This window comes from Haliotis rufescens, unplaced genomic scaffold, assembly GCF_023055435.1.
Source record: "Haliotis rufescens isolate VD_foot unplaced genomic scaffold, xgHalRufe1.0.p SCAF_54, whole genome shotgun sequence".
Lineage (NCBI taxonomy): Eukaryota > Metazoa > Mollusca > Gastropoda > Lepetellida > Haliotidae > Haliotis > Haliotis rufescens.
The window spans coordinates 932380-950132 of NW_025964268.1; the positions used below are offsets into that span (position 1 = coordinate 932380).

The 17753-nt window shown below is 38.8% G+C and overlaps 1 protein-coding gene across 4 annotated transcripts in view; it reads right to left on the reverse strand.

The window, feature by feature from the left end:
- Positions 1-845: 845 nt before the first annotated feature.
- LOC124138473 (C-terminal-binding protein-like) overlaps positions 846-17753 on the reverse strand; it is a 41061-nt gene continuing 24153 nt past the window's right edge. The window contains exons 3-11 of one of the 4 annotated variants that reach the window (XM_046505118.2): positions 15370-15532; positions 14339-14496; positions 11156-11300; positions 9236-9442; positions 8480-8578; positions 7150-7275; positions 5173-5304; positions 4406-4585; positions 846-3395 (exon numbers count right to left, since the gene is read on the reverse strand). In XM_046505118.2, coding sequence (XP_046361074.1) covers positions 3163-3395; positions 4406-4585; positions 5173-5304; positions 7150-7275; positions 8480-8578; positions 9236-9442; positions 11156-11300; positions 14339-14496; positions 15370-15427 — 1338 coding nt within the window. In that variant the 5' untranslated portion in view covers positions 15428-15532 and the 3' untranslated portion in view covers positions 846-3162. Of the gene's footprint in view, positions 3396-4405; positions 4586-5172; positions 5305-7137; positions 7276-8479; positions 8579-9235; positions 9443-11155; positions 11301-14338; positions 14497-15369; positions 15533-17753 lie in introns of all 4 variants that reach the window. The other 3 variants (XM_046505117.2, XM_046505116.2, XM_046505119.2) reach the window with 3 other exon arrangements.

Below are 17753 nucleotides of genomic sequence, written 5' to 3' on the forward strand. Positions count from 1 at the left end.
TTATAGCAAAACTTTCTAAAAAATAACTTTTTGTAAATTGATACATGGGTAGGCACATCCATACGTGAGTGAATCTTATAAATCTACTGGCTGTTTGTGTAACTCGATATTGAGTTTTTGAAATTGTGGTAACACCTCGTAGGAGGTATTACAACGATTGTAACACCTCGCAGGAGGGCTTACAATCATTGTAAACCCTTGAACAGCCTACGAAACCCACGTGCTGAGGTTACCGGTTTCATTGAACCGAGTTCACGACTGCAGGCGATATTTCATATCTGATACAGATTATACATTTGAGAGTTTTTATTAGTTATTTTATTAAAAACGTTGTCTATGCGATGAGTCGGTTTATAAGTTCCTCGAGATTACTAGAGATTGTAAACCCTCACATTCGGGAACGTCTGTCATGTGAGGATTTACGATCTCTAGTAATCCCTCGGAGACATGGTTTCTCCTACACATAACACCCCTAAAGACCTATCTGTTCGTTTGGGAAGATTGTCCTTAGCATGACATACATATTTATACATTACGAAGACTGCACACATTTATTCCCACCAGAAGAGTGTCTATGAAGACGTCTCAGCTGAGTTTCTGCCTTTCCCATTGTGTTACGATACGGGACACAGAGCCATCTCTAACCCCACCTACAATATTTCAACAGTATGTCACACCTCAATCCATTGGCAACACACTGCCTAAAAAACGCAATTTGAATGCCATTCTTGGAGACTATTTCTTTCTCAACACACAGCCCACAATCATTTCTAATTTGTAAGGGGCGTTTCTTGGCACACGAAGGCAGCCTGCCTAGTCACTCAGAGATCAACAAAGAAATAGACCAATTTGTAGAAAATTTTATTGTCTTTATTCATAAAATTATATTGGAAGATCAGATCAGATATACTGGCATTTTCCGAATTTTATCTACATTTGTTTCTAGTCTACAGCTACTGAGATAGGTCTATAAGCTTAATGAATCGTAGACAATGCAATGAAGCATTATACTGACATGGGACAACAAACTCTCGAGAAAAAAAACCACAGCTTTATTTTCCTAAGTTATTTGCATTTGCTGGAAGCTGTTGGACAATCCAAATTCAACCAACAAAATGCATACAAATTTCAAAAAATAATTTCCCCATTTTGATGCAGGAGTTTCAAAATTCATTAACTGCATTAAAAAAATACTAACACTTTGTAAAAAATTCTCATACTTCAATTTAATTTCAATTTATTTTTTTTCTAATGTAAACATAAAATACATGGACACAGGCACGTGTTGATCAGGAAATATAAACGGTTCAATCCTTGGGTTTCAGAAAATACTACAAGGAATTAGAGGAACTAAAAATATGCCAATGGAATTAATTCTTCAAGAAAATGTGTCCCAGGTTTAAAGTAAGACAAGCACATACAGCCGCTACGAGGGGTGGCCGCCAGGAGCAGCGCCCTCTATGCATAGTCCTCATCTTCCATGAATACTTACAAAACATTATCAAACATTTCAATTTCAACAAAACATATCAAGCACCGACCGCAGTTACTGTTTTGAAAGTTGTATAAAAGAAAACATGCATGTCGGTTGTATTAAAGATGACGAGAGAGAAAAACAGTGTCTATCCATGTAGACATCCAGTAGAACTGCACACAAAGTAATTGGTCAATAAGGATGAGGATGAATCGAATGCACCATTGCCTGAGCGTTTCCACGTTATCATCCCAACCGCTTTTACATCGTGTTGAGCGTCCACCTTATTCCTACACCACATCCCGGCACAAACCTCTCTCAGAGCAGAATGATCTAAGTACATCAAGTGAATGTAGGTCCTTCGAGTGGGGAAGTGTCGCCACAAAGCAATCAATGCTGATTGTCAGAAAGCTTTTTGGATTAAAAGCCATGTGGGAAATCGCCAGTGCTAATGGATGAACATAATTATGATTGAATAATGAAATACATTGCAAAATGCAGTAATAATGTTTCTTTCTCACAGATGCTAAAATCTCTCCCATTATGAAGTGAAGAAATGCAACAAATGAAGTTACGTCTGTCAAAAATACTGCCTTCCTCTGTTTCAAATCTGTAAGAAAGCTTGGTAATGACCATATATCAAAAAATAATTGTATTCAAGTGAACAAGTTCATTTGCAGAAGTTCATCTGAATCCATCTTTGATCCGACCTCCACAAAGATGAAATCACCTTTGATATATGCAAAGTTACTACTACACCTGCGTCGACACTACACACGTTCAGGTAGGTGGAAATTTGGGTGAACATACGAGAAGTGCAAAGTTGCTATCTTTGGCTTAAAAACTTTCTTTGACAAAATGCGAGTAAAAATTCATGATGATGAAATCCTGAACACCTACCCACCATCATGGCGTCCTTATTACACAGACAAGATACATAAGTAGTGACCATGCTACACCTCAATTGTAATATCTTAAAATACAAAATCTAGCCATCCTTGAAGGAAGGTGTTTGCTGTCGATATTACTTATGTATAATGTCTGACCTAAGCTGCTTTGCACATGAAATGACACCTAGAAGCCAACTGGCTTGAAACCTTGGAGGCCACGATCATGAAAATATTCCATGTCCAATACACTCAACACAATTTTTCGGACGTGATTCTTGACGACAATACGAAGCTTCACACTCTGGTCTTCTAGACAGGTCGTTTCCAAACCTTTGAAGCAACTACACACAAATCCTACATGATTTTATCAATTAGATTTTAAAATCAGTTAAGTTGTCAAATTGCCTTTTGTTTAAACAGACACAAATCTCTACATTCTAAAGTTTCGGGTAGAAAAGACAATTGCTCTTAGCAACTCTAGGAGTCTGGTTTTGCACGTGGCTGAGATTGCGTCTGTTGCCATGGTAACACAATGGCCACCATTCTTCGCTCCTCTGAATTGTTCAATTTCAGTTCCTGCACCATCAGCTCTCAAGACGCAGTAACGATCTCGGCTGCTTCTCTCATCTCAAATTCCCTCATTTGTCAGGGCCTGATCCAAGAATAAAAGTAACAGCATAACCTATTTCCTTTTGAGCTCAACTTCTGAAAATCCAGCTTGGTTGTTCCACAAATGAACCCTTCCTGGTGCGGTCAAGCACTTTAGTTTAGTTTACAGCACAATTTGTAAAAATAGGGTTAATGGACGACCTCGGAGCTTTCTGCTTTGGCCATGTGATTGCCTGCTTCAGCCAGAGTGCTGTGAGCAGTCGTGTGGGCGGTACTTAGTGGGACGACGGAGTGGGTGTCGGTTGTCGAGTGGACACCCATGGCTGCAGCGGCGGCAGCTGGGTTAAATGCAGGGTAGCCAGCACCGTTCATACTGTCAGGGTAACCAGTTGGGGGGAAAGGGTAGCGGACACTACCAGGATCTGAAACCAAACAAAAGTTATTGTAATAACATCATACTGGGTTAAGTAACCGCTTTGTCGTAAGAGGCAACTAACAGGATCGGATGGTCAGCCTCACCGACTTGGTTGATACATGTCATCATATATCCAATTGACGTAGACCGATGCTCATGAAGTCAATTATTGATTGAATTGTCTGGTCCAGACGTGATTATTTAGACCACTGTCATAGAGCCGAAATATTGCAGAGTGCGGCAAGCTAACAAAACCAATCGCATGATATTGTGTCCTTTATGCAAGTGAGCTGAGAGAGCACATAAGAAAGTCACATGGGTGCAAAGCTTTCGCTACAATCAGTGAGTATGTGTTTACACTGCTTTCAGCAATATCACGGTGAGGGACACCAGAAAAGGGCTTCACACATTGTACCATGTGGGGAATCGAACTCAGATCTTCGACCTGACACTAGGCTACCCAACCGCCCCTCACTACAATCAATCTAATAATAGACAAAGTAGCATGCACAGTGAATGTCAATGTCACTGTCAATGTTTGATCATCTTTACTCCAGTTTTGTTTTAAACAAAAAGTCAGTGTCATACAAGATCACATGATCCTTATTCAGTTGCCTCTCATGAGTTGAGGTGAGGTAAAATGGGGTTTAAAATGACGTGACGTGACGTGATGTGACTGGACGTGACGTGACATACGTGTGCATTCGCTTTAACATGAATAATCTACTCGGACACAGCATACCAACTCTTAGCCGACCAGTACTTGTATTAGCCCCTTATGCCAAGAGCCAGGCAGGGAAACAGGGAAACAACAAGTACAACAAGTATCTTTTAACATTGTCTGCTATGATGCAGCTGGGTATCCAACCCTTGGCCTTCCTCTCTCCAGGTGGACACTAGACCACGAAGGTCGTTGTGTCACATGACAGTTCACGGAACCTATTGTGGTTACACTGGGAAGGACTCACTCTACCAGTCACGCTACTTTCAAGGTGTCTGGGGAGGGGGAAGACTCACTGGGTGTGGGTGTGAAATACTCCTTGTTTACACAGTTCCTTAAGCTATCCGGTATTCGACCTAGGATAGCTCTCCTGATCTCGCCCGCTGCCATCTCCCTGAGCTCAGTCACACTTTGTTCGCTGTAGAATGAAGCGTGGGGAGTGCAGATGAGGTTCGGGGCATCCTTCAGAGGGCCACCTGGGGACAAAGGGGGGTAACTGTCAGATTCAACATGGTGGCAATGGAGGCATATTGGTAAAACAAACCTTAGTTAGCGTTCATCCTGCACTCTAGCTGCTGAAAAGGATGCAGAGAGAAGTTTCCCAACAAAACAAAACCTACTCAAGTGTAAAACAGCCAATTTGTTCATATGACTGGTCAATCTGTTGTGGCTGGTTGGTATTGCAACACACAGCTTTCCAATTGTGGGTGTCCTCTAACTTTCTTGATAAAATTATACTGTCATATCTTGTATGTCACAATATCATGTGGCCTGGTAGGTGTCCCAAATGAGTTGATGCTGCTTTGAATAGAACACTACTGAACAGAAGTTAAAGAACGTCCTATTTTTCAATGTGTGACTAAAATAATCTGTCATGGTCGGCAAAACATGATCAAAACTTGATGTTAAGAAGTGCTCAGATCATGCAGTTTCAGATCAGCTCCTATGTCCATGTTCTTTCTTAACACCAAATTGTGTTGTTTTTTTAATCCAAGGGGTAAAACTTTTATCTACAAACCGAACAATTCATTTAACAGAAGTAAACCAAATCCCTCCAACTCACTTAGGGAATTTAACGGTTCATTTTCATGAACATCAAGTGCACATGCACGTATCCTCCCATCCTTCAACGCCGAGGCTAGAGCATGCTCGTCTACAAGTCCTCCGCGAGCTGTGTTGATGAGAAATGCACCTGCAACATACCAAAGTCACACAATATACCACCTGCTGAATACCAGACACACTATACAGTTAAACACCATGTACAAATACCATCTGAAAAATACTACAGTGCAAACAAAACTCTTTTTTAGAAGTTTTCCATGATACCATTATCACAAAGCCAATGGATTAGAACTGGTTTGTTTGTTTGTTTGTTTGTTGTTTAATGCCGCACTCAGCAATATTTCAGCTATGTGACGGCAGTCTGTAAAATAATTGAGTCTGGACCAGGCAATCCAGTGATTGACATCATGAGCATCGATACACGCAATTGGGATCGATGACATGTATCAACCAAGTCAGCGAGCCTAACCACCCGATCCCGTTAGTCGCCTTTACGACAAGCATAGTCACATTTTGAGGCAAGTATGGGTTGCTGAAGACCTATTCTAATCTTCACGGGTCAGAATTGGTGTGAAAGATTCTGCCACCAACATTGGATACAGCAAGGGGGACAACCATCAACAGATCATGTTCATGTTGACCAGTGATAATACGTGAGTGAGTGAGTGAGTGAGTGAGTGGGTGAGTGGGTGGGTACTTGTGACTGATTTTGCGTATTTTACACAAATACGAGCAGATCTGGAGCATTGCCCTGTATGTTTGTAACCCCGCAATTTGTCTACTGAGGAAGCATTCCAAAGTGTCTTCGTTGCTTTCCCAACAGTGCCAATTTTTTCTTGGCACTGAAGGTGAAAATAGGATTGCCATATAACCAATATTGGCTAGTTATAGGGCATATTTCACAAAAGCGGAAGATAAAATTCAATATGTAACCCAGATTGTCATCTTCAAAATGTTCTCAAAACAAATAGAAACAAAACTTTGCCAGAACAAAACAATGACTAATAATCGATTTCAATGTGACTTTTGACTCTTAAACTGTCAGAAATTTAATCAATATTGCAAAATTTCGAAAATTAAGAGAAATAATCTGATTTTGGTTCCCAGGCAACATAAAGCAACCCAATAAAAGTATTAAAGTATCATTTGTGATTATTATTTTTTTAAATTTAAAGTTCATGATCACATAAACGCTTTCCCTATGAAAAGGGGAACACACAGCTCCAATTTCGTGAAGTTGCCTGGTAACCAAATGTCATATTTTGTTCAATCTAGATGAGCAGAGTTTGATATTTTTTTATAAAATTTCCACACAAAAATGACAATGGGTAGCACTACAGATATACCCCGCCTGGCTTTGAGTTACTGCTTATCGGGCCACAGAGAAAAGACCATTGCGGCATTTGGATCTTTTTCTCCAAAGACAGGTAAGCTGTAGATCCGAGCCAGTGGTGGCATAATCTATGAGGCCAGTTGAAAAATATTCTTGTTTTACATGACCATTTTTAAACATGGGTTGGACAGATGTGGAAGTTTTGTTTTTTTTAATGGTTTTTATATTTTAAGAGGATGTTAATTTTTATATTTTTTCAGATTACAAACATCTTAAGTTAACCAGCTTCTAATGTACTACGTGACCTCAATGGCCAGGTTCCATGCCACTCTAAATGACAAGAGATGACCGAGAGCAATGGTAAATAACACCTCGAAAATTACACACTATGAAGAAAATGGGTGGGCAACAAAAAAGTCGGAATCCATTGCAAAAATTAAACTGACACACTATTAACATAATGGGTTTGCAAAAACAGTCAGAATCCGGTGTAAAAACAATACTTAGTTTTTAAATCACATCCAAAAATATGAGGGTAAGGCCATTTATGGGGTAAGTCATGTGAAACAAGACATTTATTTGAACTCGCCTTGATCCCTGAGTTTTATGTTGTAATAACGGTTTAGATACCTTCATACTTACCAGGCCTCATTTGTTTTATGGTATAGTCGTTAATCAGGTGATGGTTGTGTTCATTGAGGTTGCAGTGTAGTGATACGCAGTCACTTTGGAAAAGTAGTTCCTGCAATGTGTATACACGCGTAATGCCTGCAAGAAAACAAGAGCACCATAGTAACACAACATTTATTTCTTTTCTGGAATATTAAGTTTTTCCTGATCTCCCATCACAAAAATGAGTGCGTGTGAGTTTGGTTTAACGCAGCTTTGAACAGTTTTCCAGTTATATCACGGCGTGTCAGCTTCATGTTGGAGGAAAGGATACAGGTCTCTGACGTTACCATTTTGGTGAAACCCACGAGAATGGTAAGGTGCTAACAAGCCTAGAAACATAATTTGGCCGACCTGGGATTTGAACCCATGATTGCAGGTTTCTGGTGTGCCAAAGGCTTGCAACTCGCTTTTGACAACTGGGTCATCTGTGCCCCATCACGAAAATGATACGACACATTAAACAGTTTTTCAGTTGTATCATAGCGTATCATGCCGTATTGGAAAAACAGTGAGACATTTTTGGCATCAAACTCAGAGAATGTCATTTCACCAAGGCTAGATAATAAGCAGTTGTAATTAACGATCATAAATGTGGCGCTGGCACTAAATAGTTGTAAAATACATGTAATTTCACATGACTCATGTGGAGAATCAAACCCAGGTCTGTGACAAGCAAACACTAAGCTACCAAATCCCTTGCACCTCATCTAACAAGAGTCATCAGAAAGATGACATATCCCCCCGGCAGCTGTCTGTAAAGTAACCACTAGTAAATGTGCAATTCTGTATGTTATGAGTCAACAGTTGAATGTTCTTTAAGAAACATACATTGTTTACCCACTGAATGGTTTTCGAATTCTTGCCCGGAAACGAACCCGTTCCCCAATGGAGTCTAGGTCCAACTTCATTCCATAAAAATTTAAAAAAAATAAAAATTAGAAAAATCCCAAAAGGCACCACTTCAGTATGTGCCTGATAGCTTTGCCATGTTTCGATCAATAACTGAATGGTTTTCGAATTCTGCCCCGGAAACGAACCCGTTCCCCAATGGAGTCTAGGTCCAACTTCATCCCATAAAAATTTAAAAAAATAAAAATTAGAAAAATCCCAAAATATCAAAAGGCACCACTTCAGTATGTGCCTGATAGCTTTGCCAAGTTTCGATCAAATACACAGAATGGTTTTCAAATTCTGCCCCGGAAAAGAAAATGATTACGGACGGACAGACGGACGGACAGACAGACTGGCTGATTGCTAAAAAAGTCAACAATCTGTCATCCTTCCTTTTCAGGTTTCTTACCCAGGGATTTTTCTATACCGTCTGCGAGGTAGGGGTCATAGAAAATAACGTTAAACCCAAACACTTTGGCTCGTATTGCAACCGCAGTTCCAACTCGACCTGAAACATTAATTCATGCTGTCAAAAGGCTGGAAACACAAACACATGTTTGTCAGACATTGTCAATACACAAGGGCAACTTGTACTAAATCAACTGTACTTTTCCCTCAGAACATGCATATGATAACAATAACAACAACAGCAGCATCAGCATCCGCCCTTGTGCACATCTTCCACACATGATGAAGCATGAACCATTTATCTCCTTCCTCACTGGAGCTTATTGCCAACAAACATTTTCTAGCAGTCTCAATATAAGCAAACAAGGAAACAAGTGTTGACAATTTCGTTAACATTATATCTACTTACCAGGGTAGAAATTAACTTAAGAAATCAAATAGCCTGAATGGTGATAATGTCGTCAAAGCTAGTGTCAATATCTATCTCTGATTATCAGTGCTTGATACTCGTTAGGCTGGACTGTTAGGCAACATTATTTATTATATGGGCTCACAGACTTTTTGCGTTAAAAAATATTGCAATTTCTGAAGACTGAGGCGAATCAATAAAAATGAGACGAAAAAATGTGGCCTAACTACTGCATCTCGTTTGGTGAATGTTTCATTATTATTCTAACACTCAGTTATTATTATTAGTCTAGAACAAGGTTGTCAATATCAGCTGAGTCAGACTAGGACCAATACTGCAATTTCTTACCGAGACCCACAATTCCTAGTGTGTCGCCACGGATACGTGCTGAACCCTGGGCTGCATCACGTAACTGTTCAGGGCCATTTATTTTCTTGCCCTCTTTGACCATATTAGCGAGCCAGTAAGTCCGTCTGTATAAGTTCAGTATTAAACACATAGTAGAATCTGCTACCTCCTCCACACCATAGCCCGGCACGTTGCACACGGCAATACCTGCAACAGTAGAAGATGGTTAGATGTCTAAGATGGACTTGGGATCCTGCATCAACGTCAAGACTAACCAATAACCCTGCAGACACTATGCAGACCTGTACATGAAAGTCATCTTAGCGCAATATCATCTCCCATACATCAACTTCTGATGATCATAGCTCAAAGATCGCTTTGTGGACCTCTCCGAACAGAATACTGACAGAACAACACTTGTCAAGGATTTATCTGGATCAACCTATTCTAGTCCAGAGGACTCTCAGTAATAACTTTGGGAGGTCCAAGGCACAAACATATGGAGAAAGTTGGCATGCTTCCCTTAGTTTCCAAGACCTTAACAGGTACAGTGAAACCCATAAGCATGGGTATGGTGCTGACAAACCTATGATCAAGATGGGTATGGTGCTGACAAACCTATGATCAAGATGGGTATGGTGCTGACAAACCTATGATCATGATCAGAACGAATCTGCGACTTGCAACTATGACACCTCAACTAGTCAATACTGCATGACTCGTGACCACCTCCACTCTCCAACACTATCAGTACAATTGGTTGTTTGGTTGTTTTGTTGTTTAACGCCACACTCGGCAATATTCCAGCTATATGACGGCGGTCTGTAAATAATCGAGTCTAGGCCAGACAATCCAGTGATTGATACCATGAGCATCAATCCACGCAATTGGGAATGATGACATGCATCAACCAAGTCAGTGTACCTGACCACCCGATCCCGTTAGTCGCCTCTTACGACAAGCAAAGTCGCCTTTTACGGCAATCATGGGTTGCTGGAGACCTATTCTACCCCCTATCAGTACAACACAAATGAAAATTCTGTGTTCAGTTGGTCATGGGGACCCAAATTTCCAACCTTGATTCCTCGATGGCATACTGAACACTTCTGACTTACTGAATTGCTAAAGAACAGTTTCGCCTGTTTGTCCAGTGAGATAATATGGCATTTGCTCTACCTTACATTACACAATATTCTTCACACATGTGAATGTTGGTAAAATCATTTAAATTTTTTCACATGAGTTTTATTATTGAAAATTTCACAAAACTATCAGTTTTTTCAAAAGCCAACCTTTTTCTTCATAAAAAGGTACACAACACTGTCAAAACAATAAATAATATCTTCAACAGCTGGCTGTCAGTTTGTAGAGTTCAAACTTATTTTGCCTGGGAAACCACTTTTCCCCACCATAAGAACACAATATCTTCTCACAGATTTTTACAGCATGAAAATCAATTTTTAATAAGAATTTAAGCTGTTAATCTTGATATCTTGAACAGAAATTCTTTTGGCTATTTCATTAATAGACACAAACTCCTTGTTAGCCATGTCATATTTGCCAAGGAAACCTTCAAACCCATAAAGATTGAAGTTGATAATGATAATACTTCAGTGGAATATTCTGGTTGTGAGAGGCTCAAGAAATGTCAGAGTGTGGAGCAACCATAGACATTAGCATAGATGACTGTTTAAATCAGCAACTTATTGATTTCTGAAAGAAAAGTTCAACACGACATCTGCGATCAACTTAAGCTATCAAAATTCACATTTACGACACACACAATGGCACTAACAGGGAAAACACATACATAATGAGTGACTATCTAAAAACATGAATCCACTAAAATTGATAACAGCTGTAATGACATAAATATTTTATAACTAAAACCTGATGGAAAGAAAAATCAATTCAGCATACCCATTTCTCCAGCAGCCTTGACATCTATATTATCGTAACCACTTCCAATTCGCACTATCACACGTAAACTTTTGAATTTTTCAAGATCCTCTTTAGTGAGTGTGATGGTGTGCCACATCAACGCCCCCACTGCTTCGTTTAGTACCTGCAACACAGACAGAAACATGAACCACAACTTCAAACAGTGCACAGTATGGTTTTAGGTCGCTTTGATGTTTGTTTTGCATGTTTGTTTTTTAAATCCCCACTCGGCAACATTCCAGCTATATGAATGCGATCTGTAAATAATCTGTAAACAATCTAGTGATTGAATTATAAACTTCGAACTACGCAATTGGAATACGATGACATGCATCAATAGTGTCAAAAAGTAACATTTGTAGTCCACTGGTCTGTATGGAAACACAGCAAAACCCTTAAAAAGGGCAAATTTATACTTGTCCTTATGCAGTGTTCTGCCCCCTGAAAAGTGGGAACAGGGTCCCCTTCAGCATACATAGTGGGGTCATTCTCTAGACTTCTGGGGCCACTCTGACAGATCACACAAAACTTAAAACCTGATATATGTGCAGGTTATTGATGGAGAATCACCGTCCACAAGTCACATTGGCGATACACAGCATGTTTCGCATGGCATCTTTCTCAGATATTGCAACAATGTTCGATGTCATATAAGTAGTTTGGTTGTGATCACTGCCCCGCTTATGATATGTCAATATTGGGCAGTTTGGCAAGGACTTTCGCTGATCAACCAAGTCATCTAGCCTGACCACCCGATCCGATTAGTCGCCTCTTACGCCAAGCATGCATGGGTTGCTGAAGACCAATTCTAACCCGGATATTAACAGGTTAACACCTCCTTGAACACTATCAGTTATATCAGATTTGTACAGACTTGTCCTCAACTAACTGAAGGCTTTTCAAAGTGCTTGTAGTCAAATTTAATGCAAATGATATTCTGGATTGCAATCACATTTATTAGGTAGAACACTCGTAAACAATACAATCAAAGATCATTTATGAAGTTTAAGTAACTTATCGATCAGCATTATTCCATTCATTTGAGGACATTCACAAGCACATTTGTACTTTATATAATTCAAGGTCTTTTCAAGGGATGTATATTTTCAAATGCCGACTTAAGGCCTTTCCTAGACAAACTCTAAACATCAAGGCCTTTTCAAGCCCTGTCCGCACCCTGTAAATCAGTATTTCTAAAACTACATCAGCTTCATTTGGTGGAAAAGCCAAAGTAATGCAGGTCTTAGATGTTTACCACTTCAATGAACCCACGAGCATGGGTATGGTGCTGACAAACCCAGAAACAATCAGGAACAATCTGGGATTCAAACCCAGCATCATAGTTGTTTTTATGGCCTGACACCATGAAGCAATGAATTTCTACACACTGATTCTTAATACTTAAAAACAATGTTCTTTCAACTAATTTAATATTTTTTTAGCAACATATTTCAGTGATGAGTACTTTATACATAGGTAACCAAACATTAACATTTCAAATTAATTTATACATTAGAATACAAAACAATTACATATAACAGTCAGATGGTTGCAAAAGTTTACTGGTATTTACACCTATTAAACTGAATCCTTAAATTTCACCTAAAGCTGCTCACTTAATAAACCATGGACCTTCCAATATATTCCCAACTTGTGTGTTGCCAAGGTGGCTTTTTTTAATTATTCAACAGTTTTTTACAACATCAATGAATGACAATCTCTCATAATAAATATGATTTTAGAAAAAGGAGAAAATGTCTTAAGGTTGCCATGGTTTCAGATAAAGAAATCTTTTAAACAACATCTGCCATAAGAATTGTTGACATTGTGGCCCCCAGCAAATGTCATTAAATTCCCAGGCTGGAACAAAATTGCCAAGTCATGCAGCAGTAGAAACTAACTGTTTTAGTTCATTAGTCCTTATAATCATAACATATAGCAAAATCCTTAAAAATGGCCAATTTCTACTAGAACTTATCATACCTTAACTATTTGGCAGTTTGCCAAGGACTGCAGGACTAGTGTCAATTTCTAACCATGAGTCATGGTATTATAGTAGTAACTTATGTTATTGCTTAGCAGGGATGATTTTCATTTCACTGGTGTTTAATGTTCAGTTTAACATTTTAGCAACGAATGAAAATTACAATACCCCTGAATCTTAAATCAGAACAAAAAATGCTTTTCCCAATTTATCTGCAAAGGTATCCTAGACAAAAAACATCCCTGGATACGAACATTTTTTATTACTCGGCTTAAAGATTGATTTTTTTCCAAAAACAAAAGGTAAGACGTCAAAAAATAAACTGCATATCTGAGTGTAATGTAATCAGCTAATGAAAGAATAGCCAGTAGTGTAACATTAAACCAACTTTGAAAAACATAATGTAAAAACAATGCTTGGAGTTTTTCAATGCAAGAGTTACTTCCCTTCCAACATCAATCCATTCTTAATTTTTTTCATTGCAGAAATTTGATTTGTGCTCTTCTTGAAATTATTTTATATATGTGAAATGTTTGGTTGATATAGCAATAAAAAGAAAACAAACTACTCCCTCATGTCTATAAATATGCATCTAGTCACTAGATGTAGGGGCAATGTGAGATGCAGAAACATGTGAATCGTTTACAACTGGATACCTTGAAGCAGGCATTTACCTAGACCTGTTCGCAGAAGCATATTCAGCCCCAAGTCTAGAGCAAGTGTCACTAAACATTCCCAAATTGGAACTAAAACTTGTCAAATTATTGATAAAATATATATAATTAATAACTACTTTTATCGCTTTGTAGAGATAAGCTATATTTCATAGATAAGAGTGCCAATAAGAATCATCTTTAATGATTAGTTTTTTATTATTGTAGTGAATGCAATCTCAAAACACAATGTTAAAAACCTCTGAATATAAGAAAGTAAGAACTCCCACTTTTGACCAAAATAACATTTTTCCCCAATTTGAATGCCAGAGGCACTAAGAATAAGAAAAATCCCTGTTTGAAGCTGTTGATTCCAAAGTTATGATCAAGAGAATTTGTCCTAATTTTGCGCTAAGAGATGTAGCTAATGATGCTATTGTTGCGAAGGAGTCCAGGGTATATATATGATAAAACCGAAGATATAATACCCCAGATAAGCGAGGATGGCGTTATGGCGACACCTACCTTTTCATGTATTTCTGTTGTAGATTGGGCATCACAAAAGGCGACAGTAGCGACGTCTTTGAGGATGGGCATCTCGATGGAACAGTCTCGACCGTCCAGGAGAGCTACCAAGGGACGGGGATGCATCGGCCCGTTAGGGATTGGTCCACGGATCGACACTGGAATAACAGCGGCAAATGTGAGTCAGCTGTGGCTAACAACAGAATACAGTATTTCACTCATATCGAGGCATGAGAACTTATTGTGAGGAAGGAAAGTCATGATCATCCATATACTGATAATACTAGAGGGTAAAAACACGAAAATAGGGCTAGGGCTTCGAGTCAGAAGCTAGGTCAAGGATATGCAGTATGAATGGATTTATCTTTTCTTGGCTAAGTTTACAGAGACAGCATTATTCAGATAAGACTGATTGACATGCTTGTGTCAGAAGTATTGCAGTAGTCCCAACACATCCTGAGGTAATAAAATAGTTAATGCAACCACATGAGGCCGCTATACCTCGTTTACGAGGTGTTTTATGACAAGTTGAATGAAAGGCAGGAAGTCATGACAGATGTAGGTGTGCAAATGACAGCTCGGGTGAGTGAGTATGGCTTTATGACGCTTTAAGCAGTATTCCATCAGTATCATGCGAGGACACCAGAAATAGGCTTCACACATTTACCCGTGTGGGGAATTGAACCCGGGTCTTCATCATGACGAGCAAACGCTTTAACCACTAGGCTACCCCACAGCAACGCCAATGACAGCTGAATGTCATAACAAAATGATAATATTCTCGTATATCAGACACACGCTATAGCTTCTCAGATTACAAAATTATCTTGACTGCTGGTCTGAGACTAGTGACATTCAAGAAGGGCTAGTACCATTTCCTCGTGAACTACCACTTTAGGAAGATGGCAACTTTAGGAAGATGGCAACTCGGTAGCAGATCTTTTTTTTTTACGGACTAGTGGAAAATTAAACTACATTTCCAGCCCTGGCATAGTGTGTCAAGTCTAACCCTGGTGCAGGGATCTACTCACTGGTGGGAGTGTCTATTCGTGGCTTCTTGATCGGCTGTACCGGCCGCCTTTTATCCATGAGCTGGATAGGGACACCTTGATTAAAGTGTATATCCCACGATGCCTCCTGACCGCGAATCCTGCTAGGTGGGCTGGTACCGAATGGAAAAATGGTTGTCTAAATCTGAAAAGAAAAAGGAAATATTAAAAGAAAACTACAAATCTCGCGAATCAACGTATTTGTGACAAAAACCATCCAGAGAAACCCTGTTTATCCAGCTTATTCCCAGTCAAATTGTACAACAGATCTTGATAAACGAATCATGGATACAATACAATACCCTTTGTATTTATTAACTTCAATCCTTCCCTACAGCATCAATCTAAAAGGCGTTTTTTGACCCAATATGGTGTCGAGCAAGCGCCAGCCTCATTAAAATCAGATTCCTAACGATATGATACCTCACTACATGAAGATCTGATAACCCCTCCATCACATGACAGTTCTTATCAGCCAATCAGAGTGGAGGCTTCAAAATAGTCTGTACCAGGAATCCCAACATTCAGATCAGCAAATCTGATCTCAAAAACAAATATAAATAAGTAAGTTACAAGAGCCGAAAAAACACACCTCCATTTTATTTTGGATATTTTATAAACCCTGCCATTTTTGTGCACCAGGTCCGAATGCAAATGATAGGTCAATCAATAAAACTCTGCATATCTTAAACATCTTGTTGTTTCTCAGCGTTCTATCCAAAAGGGATTACTGTGTTGTGTGTGGGATGTTGATTTTTATTTTGTCTTTGAAATAAATGAGTTCTTCCCATTATTTGCATGTTCTATCACTATCTTCTATCACTGTTGTAAAATCAAATATTCAGTAAACATTTCTAAATCAAACTGGTACAGAAATAAGGTTGATCTGTTTAAGACAGCTGACATTTAATTGCCACGACCTTCTATGGAGGGGTCGTCAGACCACGCAGCCAGGTATCTGAATACAAGACACTTTGTATGGATTGCAACTTCTTACATTCTTTGTCACGATGTTTCAGAGCTACTTCTTGCCCTTTTGAAGGCTGAGAAAGTGTCTACAGTTAATACATACCGTTTATGAAAATCATTATATGTTTACACAACACAAGGTGGGGCGAATGCTCAAAGATAACAATATAATGGGATTAACAGGAAAGGATTCAATTAAGAACACTGGAGGTGAAACGCGATATTCCATCAAAATACATAAAGACGTGATTACATTCAAATGTATTCGTGCTATCTTGACCATCTCGTCTGTAAGTTGCAGTCACCGGAAATCACTGAATATTTGATTTTACAACAGTGATAGAATGATAGAAGATAGTGATAGAACATGCAAATAATGGGAAGAAATCATTTATTTCAAAGACAAAATAAAAATTAACATAAGTAGTTTTAATGAAAATGACCGTGCACTTGAGGCACTACACAAAATCAAGCGTGTCAATTCTCATTTCATGTGTGCTTTGGGCACGCGGCACAAGTAATTTTGAGCCCTGTAGTCCATATATAAACACTAAGATCTAAAATGCTACAATTCATCAGTGCTTAAGAATGAAAGTCAAAGGGCCCTTGTCATAACCCTAATGTTTGAAGTGTCAGTTTATGGGGTCCCTCAATTCCAATATTATAGGAGTGATCTTCAAGGACCCCAGGACCCCCTAAGTTGGAACAGTCATAATAACAAGCGTATAGTTGACAAAGTCATCTATATCCCCCGCCCATTTTAACACGTTATGGTCCCAAACCAGGTAACTGACCCAACATTTCTCTTAGCCCATGTCAAAATAGCTGCAAAGGAAATTCTAATATAAACATTTCTAAAACTCCTTAGTATCAAATGGCACTAGTTCAGTATGCGCTTTATATATAGAGATGCAATGTTTGGCAAGGAAATATTTAACAATTTATTTGTTATACACCTTAAGTAAACCAATCCTACATTAAAACTTAAATCCAACTTGTTGTCATGAAAACATAAAACAATATAAAAGTGCTTTATATCAAAAGGCACCAGTTCAGTATGTGCCTGGTAGACATGCAAAGTTTTGTAAGAAAGTATTTAACGTTTTTTGAGTTACGCTCTGGAAACGAACACCACCCCTGTAGAACCTAAGTCCAACTTACTGCCATGGAAACGTGAAAAATAAAAATTTCTAAAATTCCTAAATAGCAAGAGGCACCAGTCCAGTATGTGTCTGGTAAACATGCAAAGTTTTTGTTTGAAAGTGTTGAATGGGTTTTGAGTTATACTCTGGAACCGAACAACACCCTTATAGAACCGAACAGCACCCTTATAGAACCTAAGTCCAACTTGTTGCCATGGAAATGTAAAAAATAAAAATTTCTAAAATTCCTAAATA